A 19,708-nucleotide genomic window follows, 5' to 3' on the forward strand; every position below is an offset into this window, starting at 1 on the left:
TGCGTATTCCCCACTAGTATCAACTTATTCCCATTTCTGACACTTTTGTTAATGCACTGGTAAATTTGATTTTTACATTATTTTTCAATTTATAATTGCTGTTTATTTTTCAAGGTTAAAATATTGCAGTCTAAAATAATGTATTTGCAATTAATTCTTGCACATAATCGATTGATACTACTTAGAAGCTGTCTCATCAGTAGCCACTCTATTTTTCGGAAAATTTCTTCTTGGCCTTCTTCCTTTCGATCCAATATAATCACACAATTCGGACAAAGTGCAGCAACCCAAATAAAATTATCGTTTTGATCGCTCCCTGCTGAGGATTACGTTCCACACTGTGGCGAAAGAAAATCAGAGCGCGGCTGTTTGGCTTTCGCCTTCTGCCTGTGTGTGTTTTAACTGAAATATTATCGATTGGGGGACGAGGCGCCCCTCGCTCATCGGGAGCACACTGCTCACACACAAAAACGGAATTTGGCGCGACGCCAGAAAGGCGCTGGGAATAATACACGAGCGGGCCGGCGGCCTCGATTCCGCTGCGAACGAGCGAGCTGCCGCCGCCGTTGCCGCTCTTCCTCCTTTCAGCCCTTGTGTTTGCCACTGTCTGTCAGACCGATATTGAATTTGTAAAAAAATTCCGCTGCTTGCTGCCCGCCCGCCCGTCCACCCACCCACCCGATGACGACGATTTAAATGAGGCTTGAAAGACGTCTGCGAGATGACAGACGTGCGAATGATAATCTGAATTTGTCGTTTTCCTCCGCCAACCGCCGCCTGCATCTAATTTGACGATGGTGTTGGAATTTTCTCGGTTGCATCTTACTGCCGGCGTTGCTGTCACCAGATGACACGTTCCTGTCATGAAACGTGAAATGCACACTTGCAGGAGATGGAATTTGAATCGTTTTCAATTATAATACATGTTGGAAATCTCAGCTCCCAGCAAAATCGAAGGGTAACCCGAGCTTTTCACTCTTGAGCCTGGAGGGCTGGAAAAAGGGAGGGTTTCAAGTTTGGGGAGTTAATCATTGAGTGAAATTTTTCCTCAATCTCATGTTACAACATGAAAACCAATTTTCCATTTAATTAGATATGTATTGTGCTTCTTTATGTAATATATGAGTAAATAAAAACCATGTTTCGTCAAACTTAATAAACCTTAAATTTGTTCGCTCGTAAAATGTAATTTGACTCACTAAAGGATTGTAGAGTATGTTATTCAAAACACTGATGAGCGTTGGTAATGCGAAACGACGAAAAAATCCTTGTTACCAATGCATAAACTTATCTTTAAGGATGGAGTTAAAGCTTAAAGTTTCCTAATGTGCATTTAAAGTAAAATGTGCTGTTAAATTGAGAAGCTTTTCAAGTGGCTAGCACAGTCTCACTACTCGAAATAATGTTTAATTTCAAAATAAAGTTTGAACAACGTTGAATGGTTCTCTCGACGAGAGAGGAATCAAAATCTGCGGCATGCAAATGTGGTCAAAAAATATATGTATACATTCTGGAGGGATTTGGAAAAGTTCGAATTTTCTGAAGCAAGATCCTGTTATGTTTTTTTTCATATTGTAGAACAATATTGTTTTATCTGAAAATTCAATCAACTGCTTGCTATTGCCTAAGGATAGTAGAGACTAGGATACGATGTCGATTTAGGACCTATATTCATGATTGCTTAGTTACTGCTTGTTGATTACCTTTTTTTGCCAATACTTCTCTTATGGCATGGTTAAAAAACCAACAATTATTGTTGCTCAGTGTAAATCCGCTTCAAAGGTAAAGCCACCTCTCCAGAGTTTTTCCACTCAATATAGAGATAACGCAATGACCATCAATTTGTAATTTAAAATGAGCCGTGAGCCCGAAACGATTGCAGTAATGGAAATTTATTAGAGAAAATTTTCAAACAATGAAGCCATAGCAGAATCATTTAAAATGCTACATTTCAAAGTTAGAAATCCACAATTATTCTGTCAGTCCTCGTCGCGCGGCCTAGAGTTCACTGACGTCAATCGCGCAATAAATCGATTGTGGACTAAAGCTTCCTGTGTGTATGTGTGTTTTAAACTCGCTTATTTACGCGACGACGTAAAATTGCAAGAGAGAAGAGAGTGAGAGAAACAAATCCAGGGTCGCATATAAAGAGTGATAATACCGAGCTCGTTCCTTTTTATTTCGCACCGAGGATTGAAATCTCGCACTTCGCACATGTGTGTCGACAGCGCAATGCAAAGCTTATCAATCTTTATTATTTTCCACGCGCGTATACACATAGACAGTGGATTTACGTTTTATGGAATTTCGGCGTTGTAATGTTATTGCCTTTGAATAAATTCCCAGTGGACAGCGGACTACGTGTCTTTTTCGGGCCTGACGCAAAAGACGGAAACTTTATTGGAACTGATGCTGCGTCTAGTAAACAGAATTCGTGGAATTGAATTTATGCTAAACAAGCAGTCTGATGCCAAGATGTATTTTCCTTAGGATCACCATCAGTTTGATTTTTTTAGAGCTTGGTTTGCCAGCTAAATTTAACGGGAAGCAATAGGGGTAATATTTAAATTTCAAATTATAATTAGATAATTATAGCAAAACTTGAGAGCAAAAAACGAGAATTGTATTTCGAAACATGTCTTTCATTTTATCAAATTAGAAATATCCTTTTGGTGACTCATTTTATTTTATTAGTTCATTTTTTAACCTCTGTCAGCACATCCCGTGCACTATGATCGAGCTCACCGGGTCCCAATAATATAATCTGAGCAGATAACATGGGACCCGTCAAGATTCAGGGTTTGGAACTGCTTGTTTGAAAGGCATAATTAAATGACCGAGAAATGACAGACAATTGAAAAATTATTCTTATTTAGGCTGCTTAAACTTCACGCCTCCGACAAATAAAAAGAGAGATAGAGCTTCCCCTTTGAAGATTTTCATTTTTGGGCAGCAATTTGCCTGGTAGGAGTTAAAGGTGCGCAAAAAGGGCAAGAAAATGAGGCATGAAACGAGCGGAGCAGTAATTCAGGGTCGGGCGCTTCGGGGACTATGTGTGTGCCTTTAGTGTGCGGCCGAATGGAACGACAAAACCGAACGCTGCATGCACCTGACACTGACACCCACACAAAGTTAGTTCCCAGGATTCAATTTCCTGCTCTCCCTGCACCGCTTTGTGGCCGCCGAGACTTTCGAATTTCGGTGGTTAAACCTGCGTTCTCGCTATCAATTATCACCGTCTTTGTGTGGGGACATTATTATAATTCGCCGGGGAAATTGCTGCTCCGACTGACGCTTTCTTTGCACTGCCCTCTGGCGCAACTTTCGAATTTATTTCGTGCTTTCACGCTTTGAACGCTATGTCAACGTGACACTACTTTTGATGAAAACTTCGTTTGCAGCAGTCTTGCTGCAGGAGTTTTCCGGTTAATTTGTGACTGAGAAATTCAATTTCATAAAAAATGTCTCTGACTGCCTCACTGCCTTATACATAATATTTTAGTTTGGTTGAATATTGAGAAATTGATAAGCATCTGAATGGAATTCTGATTTTTATACTATTTTCCGCACGAGAGGAAAATAACAAACTTATAAACAAAATATAATTTTACTTCAATTGAAAATTATCGATATTTTATTTTGTATCTTTACGAGATACAAAATTCAATTTCACAAAAAGTTTTAATTCTGCATGCTATGTACAGTGCTCTCTTAGCTAAGAATCTTTTAGTTAAAAGTTTTTTGCCGTCTTGGACGGTAATGCAATGAACCGTTTAAAGTTTCAAAGCATCTGCTCGTCTGCTCTTGCCTTTGAACTCGCACTTTGCGCTCTCTGATCGAGTTTCGCGAGCGTGTCGCGAAATTTCATTTGTGCTCCGCCCCACACCTTTTCTCGCAATTAAAGCGTACAAAATGAGGCGGCACTCGCGGCCCTAATTGAATTACATATACTCCATCTGCGCCCGATTGAAAATGGCGGCCGAGGGAGGCAAGAGCAGTCGCGAGAATAAGCACCATTAATTAAACCCTTTAAACCGTGAAATTCGCATTTCCTGCGTTCACTGAGTGTATATTTGTGTGTTCCAATTCTGCAATAGGGGAGTGGCAACAGTCCGCAGTTTTGTCGTGTTATAAACGAGACACGCTCGCTCCACATAAATTCCACTTAGCGCACTTAGCGACCGGCCACGACTGCTGTGTCTCCCAGCCCGCTTAATTAATTTTGCACGCACGCCGCACGATTTTTTACCACAAGTGAGTGTTCGTATTATATCGATGCATTTACACTTTGTAGTCGGAAACCAGCCAAATACAATTTTAAGCTTTCAAGTGCTACATGAAATTTTAATATTAGCATGGCCTTTGGCGAGAAGTTTCATTTTTAAGTTCTTCTCTTTGTATAATATTATATGATAAGGGTTTTAGAAATTCCATGATTTTTTTGACGAGAAAGATGATAATTTTTGTTTTACAACGCATTAGATGGGTTATTTAGGAAAATGTATTCTAAAAATAGTAAATTTTAATGGTTGGAGTTCTCTCCCATGGTTTAAGCTTTAAAAAAGAAATTTAAGATGATTTCATTGGCAAATTTTGATCATATTTCATGAAATTAAATACTTTAGTCTTTGTCTCAACCTTTCTCCCAAGCTCAACAGGAACAAAAAACAAATATATTGACAATTTCCTGGAAAATATTGTAACAACTTGAAATTTATAGGCTAAACTCCGCTAGACCATCTGCGATATCGATTCTAAATTCAAAAGAACTGAAAAAATAGTATTAACGAACGAGAAAATTTTTATTTTATGCCAAATTTTCATCAAGATCACATTGTACACTAGAAAAGGCTAAAATAGGTAAAAATAATCCCTTCGCCTGAAAACTGGGAATATCTTGTCACTGCAGAGGGTCAAGACAAAGAGGTGAAGATTAATCGGTGCTAAATTTAGTTACAGCTTTGAAGGCGAATTAGAAGTTGCAAAGTTAGACAACCAAAGCTGTGCGTGAGTCAAGCAGGTTGCATAACTTCGTCAAGCACCGTGCACAATTTATAACTCTCTCTGGCCACTTAGAAAATGATCTACGAGATGAGAGCTAAAAGTTTGAGGAAAATTTTGAGCTCCACGTGGTGCATGGAAATTAGTAGACAGCTGAAGAGGATATTTTCCAAACAGGACAAAGCGCTTGTCCTCTCATGTTTGCTGTCCCCGACCAAAATAATTTTTGCATTTCACGGTATTCGTAATCCACTTTATTAAAATACACTCTGTATATAATATTTAAATCCATAATAGACGTCTGGTGGCACACTTTGCTGGCTTCGCCGCGTATGACATAACCGACCGACCGACCAATTTCAATGGGAAAAATTGCACGCGCGAGTTGCGATGGCAGCGCCGGGTAATAAATAATCGGCTCTCGGCGCATTCGGCTCACGCGCGCCGGGTTGCAGGCAGCGAAAATGCAGGGGTGATGAAATTGGTCCCGGCGCAGGGATACTTTGCTAATTCTGTTTGACCTAATAAAGAGTGACACCTCGGCCAGCACTGCCGCCGCCGCACCTAACGCAATAATAATGGACGCGCTCCATTTCATCCCCAACCCTCTACTATGCCACCCTCAAAGTGCGCGCCCGAAAACACATTTGAATCAGTTTTGTGAGTTTCTCTCACGCATGGCTGGGTGGCTGATCAACATTATTGATTCCTTCCACATGTTTCTGTTGATATATTGGATTTGAGGTAAAAAAATGAGTAACTGATAAAATTCATTGATGATGCCTCAGAAAAAATTCTCTGTTTCGGATTTCAAAATGTATAGATTGAATATTGATATAACAACGTAACTATTGTGTTTCCTGAACCACAAGTTAAAAAGGTTTCAAGAAAAATCTTTACTGCGTATGCTAGTACTTCCAAATAAAAATAGTAACCAGCCCGCTAGCTCTCATTCTTTAGGCAATGGGAGATAATTTAGCATATCGAGGACCTCTTACTGGCTGCCTCATGTCACAGATGGTAGATTTGATGACTCAAAAATGCTAAAATAGCTAGACGGGTTATGGATCGCCACCAGACGGTTTTGACATCGTCCCAGAGGCTTTCGGGAACAATATCTGACTTAAGCTTTCGTTGCGGGGAGGCGAAAAGATGGCCACATTGAACCCCCCAAGCTCCCCTGCGTTTTTTGGGCCCCATGTTATCTGCTTGGCGGTGCTACTGGGATCCAGTGAGCTCGTAGCCCATGGGCAGTGCTGAGCAGAGGTTAAAGTAACAAATACATAATTCTTGTAGTAGCATCTTTTATTTACCATTCATTATTTCATATTGTCCTACCGCCGGCTTTCAGAGAGCTGCTATCAAAACTGCTCTGTGCACATCCTGAAGCGCGTGTTATAAAATTTATTTTTGCTGTTTTTCAATTTATTTAAAATATTTGGACACATCGTAAAACCAACAATTCCAATCAATTTCAAGGTTTGCATAAAGTAGGCAACCTGCTCGAGAGGCGATCTCGCGCCACGAGAACAACTGGTATCGCTGCCGGTGGTCTAAATTTAATTGAGAACAAATACCAATCGAGGTAAGAAATGCGCTCGGGATAGCGATCGGGAATTTCAGGCAATAGATTGAATCGACCACTGGACGTGCACCATCTGTAGTCCGAGGGGTCTGAGGCGCCAAGTCTGCTCGCCGCTACCCATGTGTGGATCCATTCTTCTCTAAAGTTCATTCCTAGAAAAAAGGAATGGTTCTTAGAATTTTGTTTTGTATTAAACGAAAGCGCAGCTCACCCATTGATGAGCGGTTGATGCAAAAAAGTTCCTCGGCGTTTTCGATTGAAGCCAGTTTAAGACCGTATTTGCAGCATAGTGATGAGGCGTCTTGATAAGAACGCTATGAACGTGGAAATGCTTATATGAAACGACGTTATCTCGATTTTGACCATTAGATCATACGGCTTGATAATCAAGGAGGTATTTTATTCCACAAGCAGTGAAAGTTTCTGCATTTGTTGTTACTAAACATTACATAAATTGATGATTACCATTTGTTTAATAAAAATTTTGGTATCAAACCTCGGTTGTTCAAGTAATCGTCTCTCATACTTTGCTATATTTTTAATAAGATCTTAAACAAAATTTCTTTCGATTGCAATTAGGTGCTTACATCGATCACACAGCTGAAATCGGTAAGGCACTTGGGCGCAATTCTAGGGAGAGGAACTGATTCCTATTAAATCATTTTCCACTTCATTTGCTGAATAATGTGAAAATAAACTTAGTATACTGCTGTTGTGTCCAGTTGCGCTGTGTTAATCAAGTTGGTGACTAATTGTGGAGCAGTTTCTTGGCCGCATTGAAAAATTAAAGCAGCTGTGTCGCACTCATCCATTCCCTCTGATTATTATTTTTTTACTTTGACTGGAAAAAATGTATTGGCTAACTTTTTGAGCTGCAGGTTGAGATGGCAATCATGTTTTCTTGCAATAATTCGTCAGAACTTTCAGCAAACATCTCCGCCAGCAACAAAACCCTCTCGTCGTTTACCATTCCACATCTAACTTGAATTTGGTTTGAAAATTCTTTTTCGTAATTCCAAAACTTACAAATCCTCCGTTTTCTCCAACACATTTTAGGAAGCACTTGAAAATTATTTTAATGAATATAAAATAGTGTAGGACATACTCACTTCCATGCCAATCTCATCAAAATAAAAAAAAATAGTTTCTTGTGGTTACTTTTAGGAAGATGTTAAAAAAGCACCACAAACCAATTTAGACAATTTGATACACCATTCAAATTTACGGTGCATCTGGATTTAAAAATTTCTCGTGTATCAGTTTGGCATTTGAATGCCTTTCCTATTCAGTACGAGTGGTTTATATATTTGTGTATGATTTTTAAGAATTTATTTCATTACGGAATTTATGAAATCAAGAAAGTATATTTACCTTTAATTGAAGAGTAAATTTCGTCATATTAAATATTGCCTGGGTTTCTTCTGATAACACAACATATTTAAAATATTTGGTGTTAAAATCATTATTTTTACTATGACAATACTTGCCTTTAGAAACATTGAACACCGCAGCGCATTCCTCAACTATTGCATCGGAATTGACCGGAGTATTTCTCGTATCCCTCGCCTCGCAAATGTACCTGTTACTGCTTGAGCAGTCCACATCACTAAGTAGTGCTACAGTTTTGCTCAAGCCTATAGTAACACAGTTTTCCTTTCCCCCGAAATTGTCTGGTTGCTGAGGGAACCACTTGGCCTCTTGATTTCTGACCAGTTTTTTCACCGAGCACCAACTAAATTTACCTTCGCAACCCTCGTCGCTTCCAGAAGTCCAAAATGTGCCTTTAGCAACTGATGAATCTAAAATAGTATAGATAAAATATTAAGCTTTGAGCCATATTATTATACGAAAATGTTTATACTTATGGCTGCTGAAATCAAATTATTGTATTCGTAGTCAAATTCTATGCTCAGAATCTTCATTCCTATTGCACAACACGTGTTAACCGCTTCCAGCCACTACGATATAATTAAGAAAGAGACCTAATAAGCAAAATTTTAATTTACGGTATTTTTCGCTGAGCTGAAAAGGTAGGATCTTCCATTGATTGAAAACCAAAACCCGTAATTGCTTGCATCTATGTGGATTTGAGGCAATATTAAAATTTCCAACTTGTTACAAAATGAAACTTACTCGTTAGGTATGGGGTAACGTTGTCAGCAACGTATGTACTGAACAATGACGCCTTGCATATATTTCGTTTTTAATGTTAATCATTATTCAAATTCTAGTAAATTACATTTTTATCACAGAATTCTGGACATTTTGGAGCGGAGCAAGGTGGAGGACTTGTTGTCGGTCCCTTGTTAAGTTAGTTTTCAATAAATATAAAATAAGACCACATTCACACAAACTTGGCATCCGAAAACGTAAAAATTGGAACAGTTCTTGCTGGTTAAAAATACCCTGCCGATGCTTTTTTCCACTCGCAGATGAACACAATTGGACCAAACTGAGTTGTTTGGCTGTCCACGCAGCCAATACGACGACGTGTTGTCAATTGTCGTTATGAAATTTGTGGCATTTCGCAAACGCCATTGGAACGTTCCATTAACCGTTTTGTGAGCCGCGCTCCAGTAGTTAGCATTTAACTTCCACAAAGATGCTGCTGAAAATGCTTTAAATCAAACTAAAACAAATTCTATACCACTATTTCATTTACGCTTGGTCATAATTTCTAAGCAATTCCTTTTGGTGTCGTTTTCAATGGCAATTGGTGTCATTCCCAAACTACAGCATTTTTCGTAATTTGTTTGCCAATCAACCTGGTAATTATTGAAAATATATTATTTATACGGGATTTATCACAAATTTATCAGTTAAAGAACCACAGTTTTGCCCCACAAAAACGATGTACCGCAGGCCTCGGTCCAGGCGCCATATTTGTCGATGTCTAAGAAAATTTCCTGTAAATTACTCAGCAAAATACCTAATCTCTACAAAAGCACCAATGAGTCGACCGTCCGTGTTAAACAGAGAGGCCTAATGAACAAGTTAAGAGTCAACGAGCATTGAACATTTTACGTGCAAAATTAATTCTTACGTTTTTCTCGCATGTAATTTTGTCAAAATCCAGAAGTATCTAGTACGAAATGACCATTTTTTTAATTTAACTGACAATAAATAGCAATTAGCACAGTAGTTACCTGATTAATGGTTGTTGTGGTGGTGGCAGAGGTGGCTGCAGTGGTGGTTGTCGTCGTTTGGGTTGGTGTTGGGGTGGTTGTAGTGGTGGGTACTGCAGTTGGGATATATGTTTTAGAGTTTGGGTTCAAGGCGTTTTCTGTCATCTGCGAGGTAGTATCTGTCGCGAAATTTTAATATTACCTTTCTCAGTCACAGTGGGTTGTTTCGCTGTATTAAGAGAAGAAGTGTGAGCAAAATTTTAAGATTTTAATCTGAATGTATCAATTTTATTGTGTTACTAGAAAATTCTATCGTTGTTGTTAACGAAGATAGCTCTGTATTTGTCTCCTCTGTCATTGATGTTTGCCCCGCGATTTTTGTAGACTCATCAATCGGGATGTCATTCCGTACAGTAGTTGGTGTTGGATTATTCTCTGCAACAATTGAAAGTTAAAATTTTTCTGAATTATGTATCCAAACGTTGTCTGCTTTGCTAACTAACCGATTTTGATCAGGTTGGTGGTGGAAAGGATTGCTGGTGTTGATGTTATTGATTCCTTTTTTAGTAACATTTTTGCACAGATTTATTTATATAAACTGTTTCTATAACTCTCACTTGTGAAGAAGTACTGATAATTCGTGAACGATTTGGTGATCCTTCGGAACACGATAATTTCCCGCAGCACTTAATTATATAATTCTTTTTGTGCTCACGAGCTGCAAAATTTTTAAAGGAATCCAAGAAAATTAAAGTAGTATTATATTTTCAACACACATCGCCAAGGCTTTCTAACTGCTCCAATTTTTTGTTGTTTTCTATTCACATTTTTCGCGTTGGTCAATAGCAAGCAGCAAGCTATACTCTATGATTTCACTGTTATTTCCATACTCGAAGTTACTAGAAATATTCACTTACCGAAATCAGAATTATGCATAAAATTGTCCTAAGTTGAACCATTTTTGCCGTGACGAGTAGCAAACTCTATCACACGCAGGCCTGACAAATTGCTTGTTTCACAATCAATTCCGGTTTTGGTAGCATTTAATGTGTCGAGTTTCGAGGCGCCTGCCATGACGTTTTTCCTGCCTCCGCGGTATTCCCCCATACCCAAATTTTAGAGCTTTAGTGACCAGTGTAGCGCCGCATAATTTGTTCTTGAAGGTTCTTGAGGCGACCACCATACTCAAAAGAGGACAAAAACAAAATTTAAGACCTTTGGAAGGATTGATGTTGTTTTTTTTTCAATAATTTTAGGCATACTACAAAATAAAAAGATGAATTTTCATGCATCTGGGGATTGTTTACATTTCCAATTTATAGTGCTGGAGATAATTTACAATTTCATTTTTTCCTAACGTTTAATTTATTCATATATATACTATCTGCTTGTGTGACTGTATCATTTTGTTGCGTTGTATGGGTATCCTGCCGTATCGTCACATCCCGAGTTGACAGGATTTTGACGCTTACATCAGCCATGTTTGAAGCCTTTAAAGCTATAAAGTGATCATACTTTTGCTGTTGTCAAGGACTACAAAAAAATTAGTTTTACTTCTATGGCTCATTCAGAAGCAATTATGGTCAACAATAATTAATAAAAGTTTAAAACCATAACAACCTGCTGGGAAATGTTTATTTTATATCTAGTTCCAAGAAATAAGGAGGCCAGGTATTCGTCATTTATGTAGAAATACAGAGAAGTAAGCAGCTCGATCGCTAGTCTTCAGCCTTCAGATCGATAGCTGATAGCTTTTAGGTAGAAGGTCACCTTAAGGTGTTTTTCTGAAATCCAAAAATTTCCTAACTTACAGGGACTAAAAGTTATATCTTATTTAAAAACACTACTTGTATTTTGCAATTTAAGACTACTCTTGATTTGAAAAGAGATCGATTTTTTTAAAGAAGCAGAGGAGCAAAAAATACCTAAAAACGTTTATACGGATATTTAAATAGTATAAAACCGATGAAATTACCCACTTCGTGAAAATATGTATTTTAATATTTTTTTTTGAATTTTCCTAACTCAATGCAGTTTGTTTCAGTTCAAACAGTCGCGCTCGAATTTTTATTCAGTAAGACTATACCTAGCTGGCTAATTTTCTCACGTGGAAAGAAACTTTTTTCCGCGTCGAGTTTGACGTTTATTTTTTAACTAGCTTAGGGAAAAACACACTGATATAAACATCCGATTACAAACATGGCGTGACATTTGCACCCGTGGGTGGGCACCCTGGGCCAAAGGGTGGCCACGACTCGTACACACGCGTGCTGCATAAGCAAGCGCGGAGGGAAATGAGGCGCGCGCGAGAGCGGCGGCGGCAGCGGCGTTTTCGCCCGAAGCCCGACTCGTGCGGCGGCTCGGCAAATCAATGCACGGCGGTCCTCACACAGTGGCGGCGGCAGGGGGTGGCGCCTGCCCCATCTGCTGGGGCGCAGGCCCTTGCGGCAGGGTCGGCCGCCTGCCTCCTGCCGCCCGCCAACAACGGCCGCCGCTGCTTTTTCTCTCTCTCTCTCGCGCACTCACTGACAAACACCCCGACCTTCTTCTTCTACCTCTTCTGCCTCTCTGCCTGCCTGCCTCTCTCTCTCTCTTTTCTGATCTCATCGGCAAACTGCCGCCGCTTCTTTCCGCGCCGCGCGCTAATTTGCCCGCTCGGCAAACATTTTCGCGGCTGAATGGCCCGATAGCGATATAATTCCGCAGTCAATAGCGGAAAAACGACGCAGAGGACTGCATTAGGCGGCGACTGCAAACACAGAGAGAGCAGAGTGCATGAACTTTGTACTCGTAGCGGGCCACTCGTGATTTTCAGCCAAACATGGACTTACTAGGTAGGACCTCTTTCCTTTCTCTCTAGCAATATTTATTTATTCAAAATGGATATCTGTGTTTTGCTTCAATCACAATGTAATTAATAATCAAAACAAACGAGTTCGGGAATTAATTAATCTGACGATTTTCGCAAACACTCGCCGTGAGTGTGTTCAGTCGGCGTGCCAATTATTTCCCTCTTTGCCTCCCTCCGCCGGGCCGCCTGCCGCATTGTTTGCCGCCGCTGTGTCGTCGCAGCGCCGCAATCCGCATTACCATTGATCATTTCCATTGTTGGGGGGGCCAAACTTGGCGCTTTATTTCGTGAGCCCGTGTGTTTATGTGTTGATAGATCGAAAAGGTCGCCACCGCCTCAGCCGAGCCACTTTGGGGCTGAAACTCGATTTGGCACAATTTTCAGTTGATATCGACGGCGGCCGGCCGGCCGGCACGCTAGTTGTATAAGTGGAAATTGCGTTACGAGCGGTAAAGTGGCTTTGTCGGAACGGAAAAAACTTTATATTCACTCCGTCGATTTCCTCGTTTGTTGGACCTGTGCTATGAAATAAATTGTAGGCACGTCGTACTATCAAACAGCCTCATTTTTTATAATCTCTCACTAGGAATGATTGAAATTTTATTTTGTTTTAAATGTCGACTTTCTAGACGGTAAATATTGTGGCTTCAGTCAAAGTGTTTTTTATTTTTACTCACAATCAGCAGAGAATCAGTTCTAATTAATATTTATACCAGTAAAATCCCTTAAGCAAATAAACTGGGAAAGAGAAAATGTAAATATATAATTTTAACCGACACGAATCTCCCTGAAATTATAATTTTCCTATCTGAGTGCAAATTTGAAATAAAGGTTTAGATAAGTGGTAGATGCCAACGGAGGCAGAAGCACTGGTGGTTTTAATCAGTTTCAGTTGATATTAAATGCAGCTTCCTCGGTGCATTCCGAGCTATTTATTATTTCAACAGAAATTCCCCTCCTGTTTCTGTTATGTTTAAATACGGAAAAACAAACAACTCGCTATACACCGAGGAATTTGCATTTAATTACAACTGAAAAGTATTAATATCCTCAGGATATCTGTTTTTTTTGCAGTATTCTAGACGGTGAGATTTTTTGTTGGACTATCTAATTTATAGTCACACATATTCAAAAATTAGAATTTCGTAATGTCATTCACAGAGCTGATCTGCTAGAATTTTGCATGGAAAACACTAATGAGGTGATTTCAGCTAACACTAGCTTAATCTCCTTTCTTCTAACTTTCTTTTTCGCCTTCGCCTGCTCCAAATTAAAACTTTGCCTTGGCAACAAACTATTTTTTTTCTCCCGGCAAACTCGCCTCATTTAAAGTACCCAACTTTCCGCTCCGGCTAGCTTATCGCTATGATACTGCGGCATTGATTTTTCATTCGTAAGCCAACGCGAAAATCCCGGCGGGTCACGCGGCTGTTCGGGAAATATTTATATATTTTCGATCGTCTCGCGCGTCGAGCCAGACTTTGAGGCCTATTTTCCTTGGCTTCCCATTTATTTCTGCGCGAGCGAGGATCGATTCAGTCCGCACGACGCCGAAACGATCACTTGGCCTGCAAATGAGGCGAAGAATATGAAGGATTGCGAGCAAATATTGCGCTGCGGAAGAAATTTCCCCTCTGTAACTACAACTGCAGAATTTCCATCGATTTTGGCGCATCACTCTCGTCTACAAGCTTTCAAATATCCATCACAATTGTTTTCTTATGGAATTTAAAAAACGCACTTGCAAATAATGAAAAAAATAAGAAAAATATGCAATAAATCAGAATTTACAGAACAATTCCTGCGGTGAATGCAGCTAGGAATTTAAAAGTAGTTTTTTGTTTATGAAAAAGACGTCCATATGTTCTCATTCTATTTTTTTTAGCTATATTTCACTCATTTAACATAATATCCAGGTTAAGAAAGTTTTGACTTATAATGGTTCCGTAATCCGTACGCATATTTTGATGTTTTGATAAAATTATCGCATTAAATTGCCGTGGAAAAATCATTAAAATTTTCTGCGTCTGTAAATAATTTATTTTCAATTGGGGGACAAAATGCCTTAAAATCTTTGTAAATCCATGCTCTTCTCGATGAATTCGACTAACCCTCTGAATTTGATAGGTATTGTATAAATAGGGATTGATAAAAATAAAGAAAAATTTTAAAGTAACTTTAAAGTTGTCTGAAACTGAATTTTGGTTTAGTAATTTTTAATGTAGTATGTTTACAACGTTTCAAATGTGTTGAAAAGCGGATTGTTTTATTGTAAGTTTGTGTTTAATTTTTACGGTATTCATGGACTTTAAAATATATCTTAAGATTTTCCTAGAGGAAATAATCAGTCCAATGAAAATGATTTAATGTAACCAAGGATTTTCTTAGAAACAATTTAACCTGCTCAAAAGGTATTATTTTGTGATAGAAATCCGATATTTTCACCCTCTGCATAGCAATAATTACTGTTAAAGGAAGTTTAACTAAAGAATCATCGAAAGTTTCTCTTGCGATGAATTCCGCTCAATCAGACGAACCCAGTGCGAAAGGCAGAGTGAGGGCGAGCAGTGTGCCATAATGATCAGGCGAAAGAAATTGCTTTATCCTTGCACCAATCTCCAGCAGCTATAATTACATGGCGCAAGCAGCGCAGTTTCAATTAGCATGCACCTGGGAATTGTCGAGCGTTCGCTCTTTTGCTCGAGCCATTCAATCTTTCTCGCTTTGCTGCAGTGTGGCCTCTCGCTCAAAGGGTTCTTTTTGCCGCTCTCTCCGTGTATCAAGGGGCCAAAGACGCTAGCACTGCGGCACCACGACTGCAGCACTCGCCACCGCTGCTGCCGCCGCCGCCGGCTCCAAAGCCGAAAAGCATCGCACCCCCTCGTCAAAACGGCGGCTCGGCCAAACGGCCTAATGCGTGCACCACGCCTGCATATTTAGTGTTAATTAAACGCGGACGCAACACTGGATTCCAGCCAAATTAAACGCGCCGAGCGGGAATTTACGCTCTTGCCACTGTTCACGGGGCCCTCAAAAAGACCGGCCTCGCTCTATTTTGGTTAAAAAATAAGATTTGATGAAATCCATTTTTAATCAAAACAGCATAAAGAAACGTTAATGACCTCAATTGTTGGTGTATATGCTTTTAGAACCGAATAATTTGTTTTTCGTTTTGTAGTGTAAAATCCAGTCACTGGTTTACATTTATATTCCCTCTTTGAAGCACCAAAGGGATATATGCATGCATAATATTGTATTTGCTCGGTGCTGCGTTTAAGCAGCGTGTAAAAGCAGACAGGCAGGTAACACTCACGCACGCAACACTGACTCCGCAGACATGAATCCGTTTTGAAGCTTTTCATTTTTTTAATTGAAAGAACCACCGAACACTCGCTCTACAAAGTTGTGGCGCTGTTTTATTTTATTTTGGAGAGCTCGTTTGGAAATCTCACATGGAATGCGCGTCAGCAGCTCGCAATTTTAGCGCACACCGGTGGAATTTTGTTTATTTTTCGTTTGCCCGGGATTTTATCGACGCAGCCGCTTAAATTGTAAAATAAACACAGCGAAAAATTGGAAGGAATTTATGCTTTGTTGGAAAAAAAACTTTGGTCTGGATTTTATTAAACTATGGTTGTACTTTTCATACGCAGTTTAAAATTCACAGTCCTCATGCATGTTTGAGCAAGTTGAGCCGCAAAAATCAGATTTCGTGACTGGAAAATCCAACAAACGAAAAGCGGCGGTTCGTGACATTCATTATTCATCCACTCGTTGACCGCACGGCGGCTGGCTGGCTGGCGGTCGGCGATGAGAAATCAAAAAGGTCCAGGAAACACGCCAAATTAAAACATTACGCGCCAGCTAATGGGCGAATAATGCAAATTCCGTGCGGCGAAAGCGGCGCGAACGGCATATCTAATATATGCGTCCGACGTAAAGGACCAGCAATTACAGTGAGGTCTCAATTTTGCTCTAAACGCCACACGTCCACGTACGTCCATTATATGTATGTGGGTTACATGCAGTAATTTCCTGCATACAACAGTAAAATTGATAATAATTATGCAACCAATCCACGAAAAAAAACACTTATACGAATTTTTTTAAATACGTTTTATAATATTTATTTATGCGCTACAGCATTATTTTGGTCTAGTTTACAAAATGCAAGAATAATGCTTCCTGGAAAGTATACACACACAAGGAGTGGTATCTTTTAACATTGGACATTTTTTATAAAATTGGTAAAGCAAGATTATTATTGTATGGAAACTTTTTACGTTAATTTTGGAACTCAATCAACGATCATACTAATTTGGCACCAGAAAACATGATTGAATTTAATCCTATAATAGAATAAATGGAAGATATTTTGCCTTCACTTCCAATTAAGTACAACCAAAACAACAGAACCAACTACCTCGAGATTTAAAAAGATTGTTCATTTGATTTATTTGTCTCCGTTTTTGCCCCTTCCGATTGTTCTTCTTAATTGGATTGATTATAATTTTTCAAAATTAAAAAATTATTTTCTTATAAAAATGCTATGCGTTTGCTCTTCAAATGATTCTTTACGACGCTCTTTCACTTTTTATTGACCATTAATGTGATTTGATGTCGTCAGTTATTAAAGAACTTGTTTGCAACAGGCAACTTTTGCTGTCGTATTACTCCTGATTGGCATCCTTCTTGAAATTCATTCCACCAAAGAGACAAAAAGCGAGGCGAAATGGTGTACAGTCTGCTGCATGTCAATTAGCACGTATGCAAATTGAGCGAGTGCCGTCCGTGCTCGCGTTTCAAAAATGGACGCCAGGGAGATGGATGGATGGCCATCAATTCATCGGTGGCTGCGTTCATTCCTAATCGCGTAATCCTGTATGCAGCAGCCCCCTCTCGGCGCCGGCAAAGCAAAAGGTTCGGCCGGCCCCATAAATAACACGCGTGCCTCGAATGCCGGCACCGCGACTCACGCTTCAACTGCGGTCGGCCGCCGGGCCGAGTTATGCAACCGTTGCGTTGCGTCCGCTGCACTGGTTGCATAACTCGCCCCAGAATAACCAACCTGCCCGCCCGCACTCGCCTCGAAGGCTATTATGGGGATTTACGTCTTGTTTTTCTTGTCGTGGAAAGGAAGGAGTTGGCGCCAAGCGCAGAATTTGGCACGAGATCGACGGTCTGTGCTGCGGTCCCGAAGAAGGAGGGACGGCGTTTTTTTCCTTTTGTCCTGCGGAAAGTAAAAGTCTGGCTTTTATCTGGAGATTGTGTTTCACTTCGTTACAAAAAGGCTATAAGTTGTCTAAAATACAGACCTTGCCAACACTTGAGTTGCAGAAAACTTAGAGACATAATTACGAAGACCAGAAAAATTACTCTGGATATTCTGAAGAAACACAAATTTTAAAATATTGATGATTAATTTAAAATTGGACCGTATTTAATTATTGTCAATCACTTAGAGCTAAATATAGTTTTTTTCTCTCGTTTTATTTTGTTTGATTTTCTTCAAGCAGACAATAAAGGCATAATAAATAATGAAATTACTTTTCAATCCGTACAGTCTAATTTTCTATTGTTTTTCATCAGTCAAGAAGAGTGAAAAAATTGAAAAACATGATTTTTCTTCATCGTCTATCATATAGAACACAAAAGCAACTTTGTAAAAACAGTCCACAAATCTAAATCTTCAGACAAATATTTAACAAAAATTTCATTTGATTTTATCCAATTCAATTGGTTCAATTGTGTTTAATAATGAGGCTCGAGTAAATACCACGTTCAGACTTTCCCTCCAGATAATGATGTAAATTTAATTCAACCTTTGCCATTTCCCAGAAATTTTGACAGTCAAAGATAATCGTATTAAGAATCGACCCATTCAGTGCGAGGCTAACAAGGCCTGAAAGTTCATCTTGCCGTACATTCATTCACATTAATTAATGAACTGACGTAACTATCTGCATGGCAAATACCATAAACGACTTGAAACTTTCCTGGGGATTAATTGCTCGTCATTAGGCGTAAAAATAACGTGCGCAGAGCGAATTTCACGGTATAATTGGCTGGCGTTTTAACGCTGGCGAGCAATAATTATCAGCACGCAGACGCCCGAGACGCATTAGCATGAATAATTGGCCGCAATTCGAGACAATTGCCGCGAGGCGTGAGCGAAAAGACGAGCCATTACCACGACAATTAGAGTGCTGCGAATGTGTATGTGTGTGTGTCGAGCTGGTATTGCCGTGATCGATGTTTGCGCAAAATTTGCGCTGGATTTCACGGTTTATTTGGCTGCAGCAATCGGTTCGACGAGAGTGCGCCCGCTTTTCCGCTGCCGCAGGCTTATGTTTGATTTCAAAAGAGACGCGCCTACTACTGTGTTTGAACTGCCGCTGTCTCGGCGTTCGTGCCTAATAAGCCAAGTGGAAATCTTGATTCGCTCCTCCGCGCCCGCCGACCGTCTTAATTAAGGGGCTGCACAGACGGTGGGTGCGATTGTTTCGTTTTGCCCTTTCTATTTGTTCACCGGCATGTTTGAGCTTGCTTAGGCTTGCACAACAGCGCACGGATTTGTCAGGCAAAAATATATGACTGAAGGATCAATTTGAAGCGGGGGCTGGATTGATTTTTTTTTAATTTGTTTGGAGTGCCTTTCGAGTTCTTTGTGTTTGTGTTTCACGTTCTCGAGCTTTGTTTTGTTTCATTTCTATTTTTAAGGGCTTAAGTTCAAAGGACTTGTAAAGACAGTGATTTTTTTCAGCAGTGGAAAATTCTGCATTGCAAATAATTTCAACGATTGAGAGAGATTGATTGACACTTCTACTGAACTGATGAGAATTTTTAACTAAACCGTGAAAATTTGACTTAAGGTCATATAAGATAAAAAAATCCCTTAAGAGACACACCGTTGGATAGATTACAATCAGAAGAATTGAAATGAGCCATCTAAATATCAATTTTTAGTCTTATCAGTCCTATTTAAATTTTATTGTGTTTGTATTCAAACTTATGGTACAATCAAGATTCTGACAGAGGTATTTGCATCTCCAACCTTTTCTCTCACAGAAGGAGAAATTATCTTTTGTCTGAAGCCAACAAACAAAAATCCCAAAATATCGGGCTAACTTGGATCTCATTTATTTA

The 19,708-nt window shown here is 39.5% G+C and overlaps 2 protein-coding genes and 1 long non-coding RNA gene across 5 annotated transcripts in view; 1 reads left to right on the forward strand and 2 right to left on the reverse strand.

The window, feature by feature from the left end:
• cpx (complexin) overlaps positions 1-19,708 on the forward strand; it is a 102,427-nt gene that overhangs the window by 51,131 nt on the left and 31,588 nt on the right. The window contains exon 1 of one of the 3 annotated variants that reach the window (XM_065495460.1): positions 12,127-12,545. The exons of the other annotated variants lie outside the window; for them this stretch is intronic. Within the exon in view, the coding sequence (XP_065351532.1) occupies positions 12,533-12,545 (13 nt within the window). The 5' untranslated portion in view covers positions 12,127-12,532. Of the gene's footprint in view, positions 1-12,126; positions 12,546-19,708 lie in introns of those variants that run through there. 3 annotated transcript variants of the gene reach the window in all.
• Positions 6,349-8,742, reverse strand: LOC135945082 (uncharacterized). The gene is made up of 13 exons (XM_065492494.1): positions 8,720-8,742; positions 8,593-8,663; positions 8,448-8,544; positions 8,074-8,385; positions 7,997-8,007; positions 7,613-7,626; positions 7,451-7,563; positions 7,294-7,403; positions 7,174-7,236; positions 7,083-7,116; positions 6,963-7,024; positions 6,798-6,900; positions 6,349-6,738 (listed from the first exon to the last, which is right to left on the reverse strand). The coding sequence occupies exons 3-13, from the start codon at positions 8,506-8,508 to the stop codon at positions 6,476-6,478; spliced, it is 1,146 nt and encodes a 381-aa protein (XP_065348566.1). The 5' UTR covers positions 8,509-8,544; positions 8,593-8,663; positions 8,720-8,742; the 3' UTR covers positions 6,349-6,475.
• On the reverse strand, positions 10,215-10,742 carry LOC135945164 (uncharacterized). Its single transcript, XR_010575410.1, has 4 exons — positions 10,629-10,742; positions 10,488-10,575; positions 10,329-10,429; positions 10,215-10,269 (listed from the first exon to the last, which is right to left on the reverse strand). It is a non-coding gene; the product is annotated as an uncharacterized LOC135945164 (long non-coding RNA).

Source organism: Cloeon dipterum, chromosome X, assembly GCF_949628265.1.
Source record: "Cloeon dipterum chromosome X, ieCloDipt1.1, whole genome shotgun sequence".
Classification (NCBI taxonomy): Eukaryota; Metazoa; Arthropoda; class Insecta; order Ephemeroptera; family Baetidae; genus Cloeon; species Cloeon dipterum.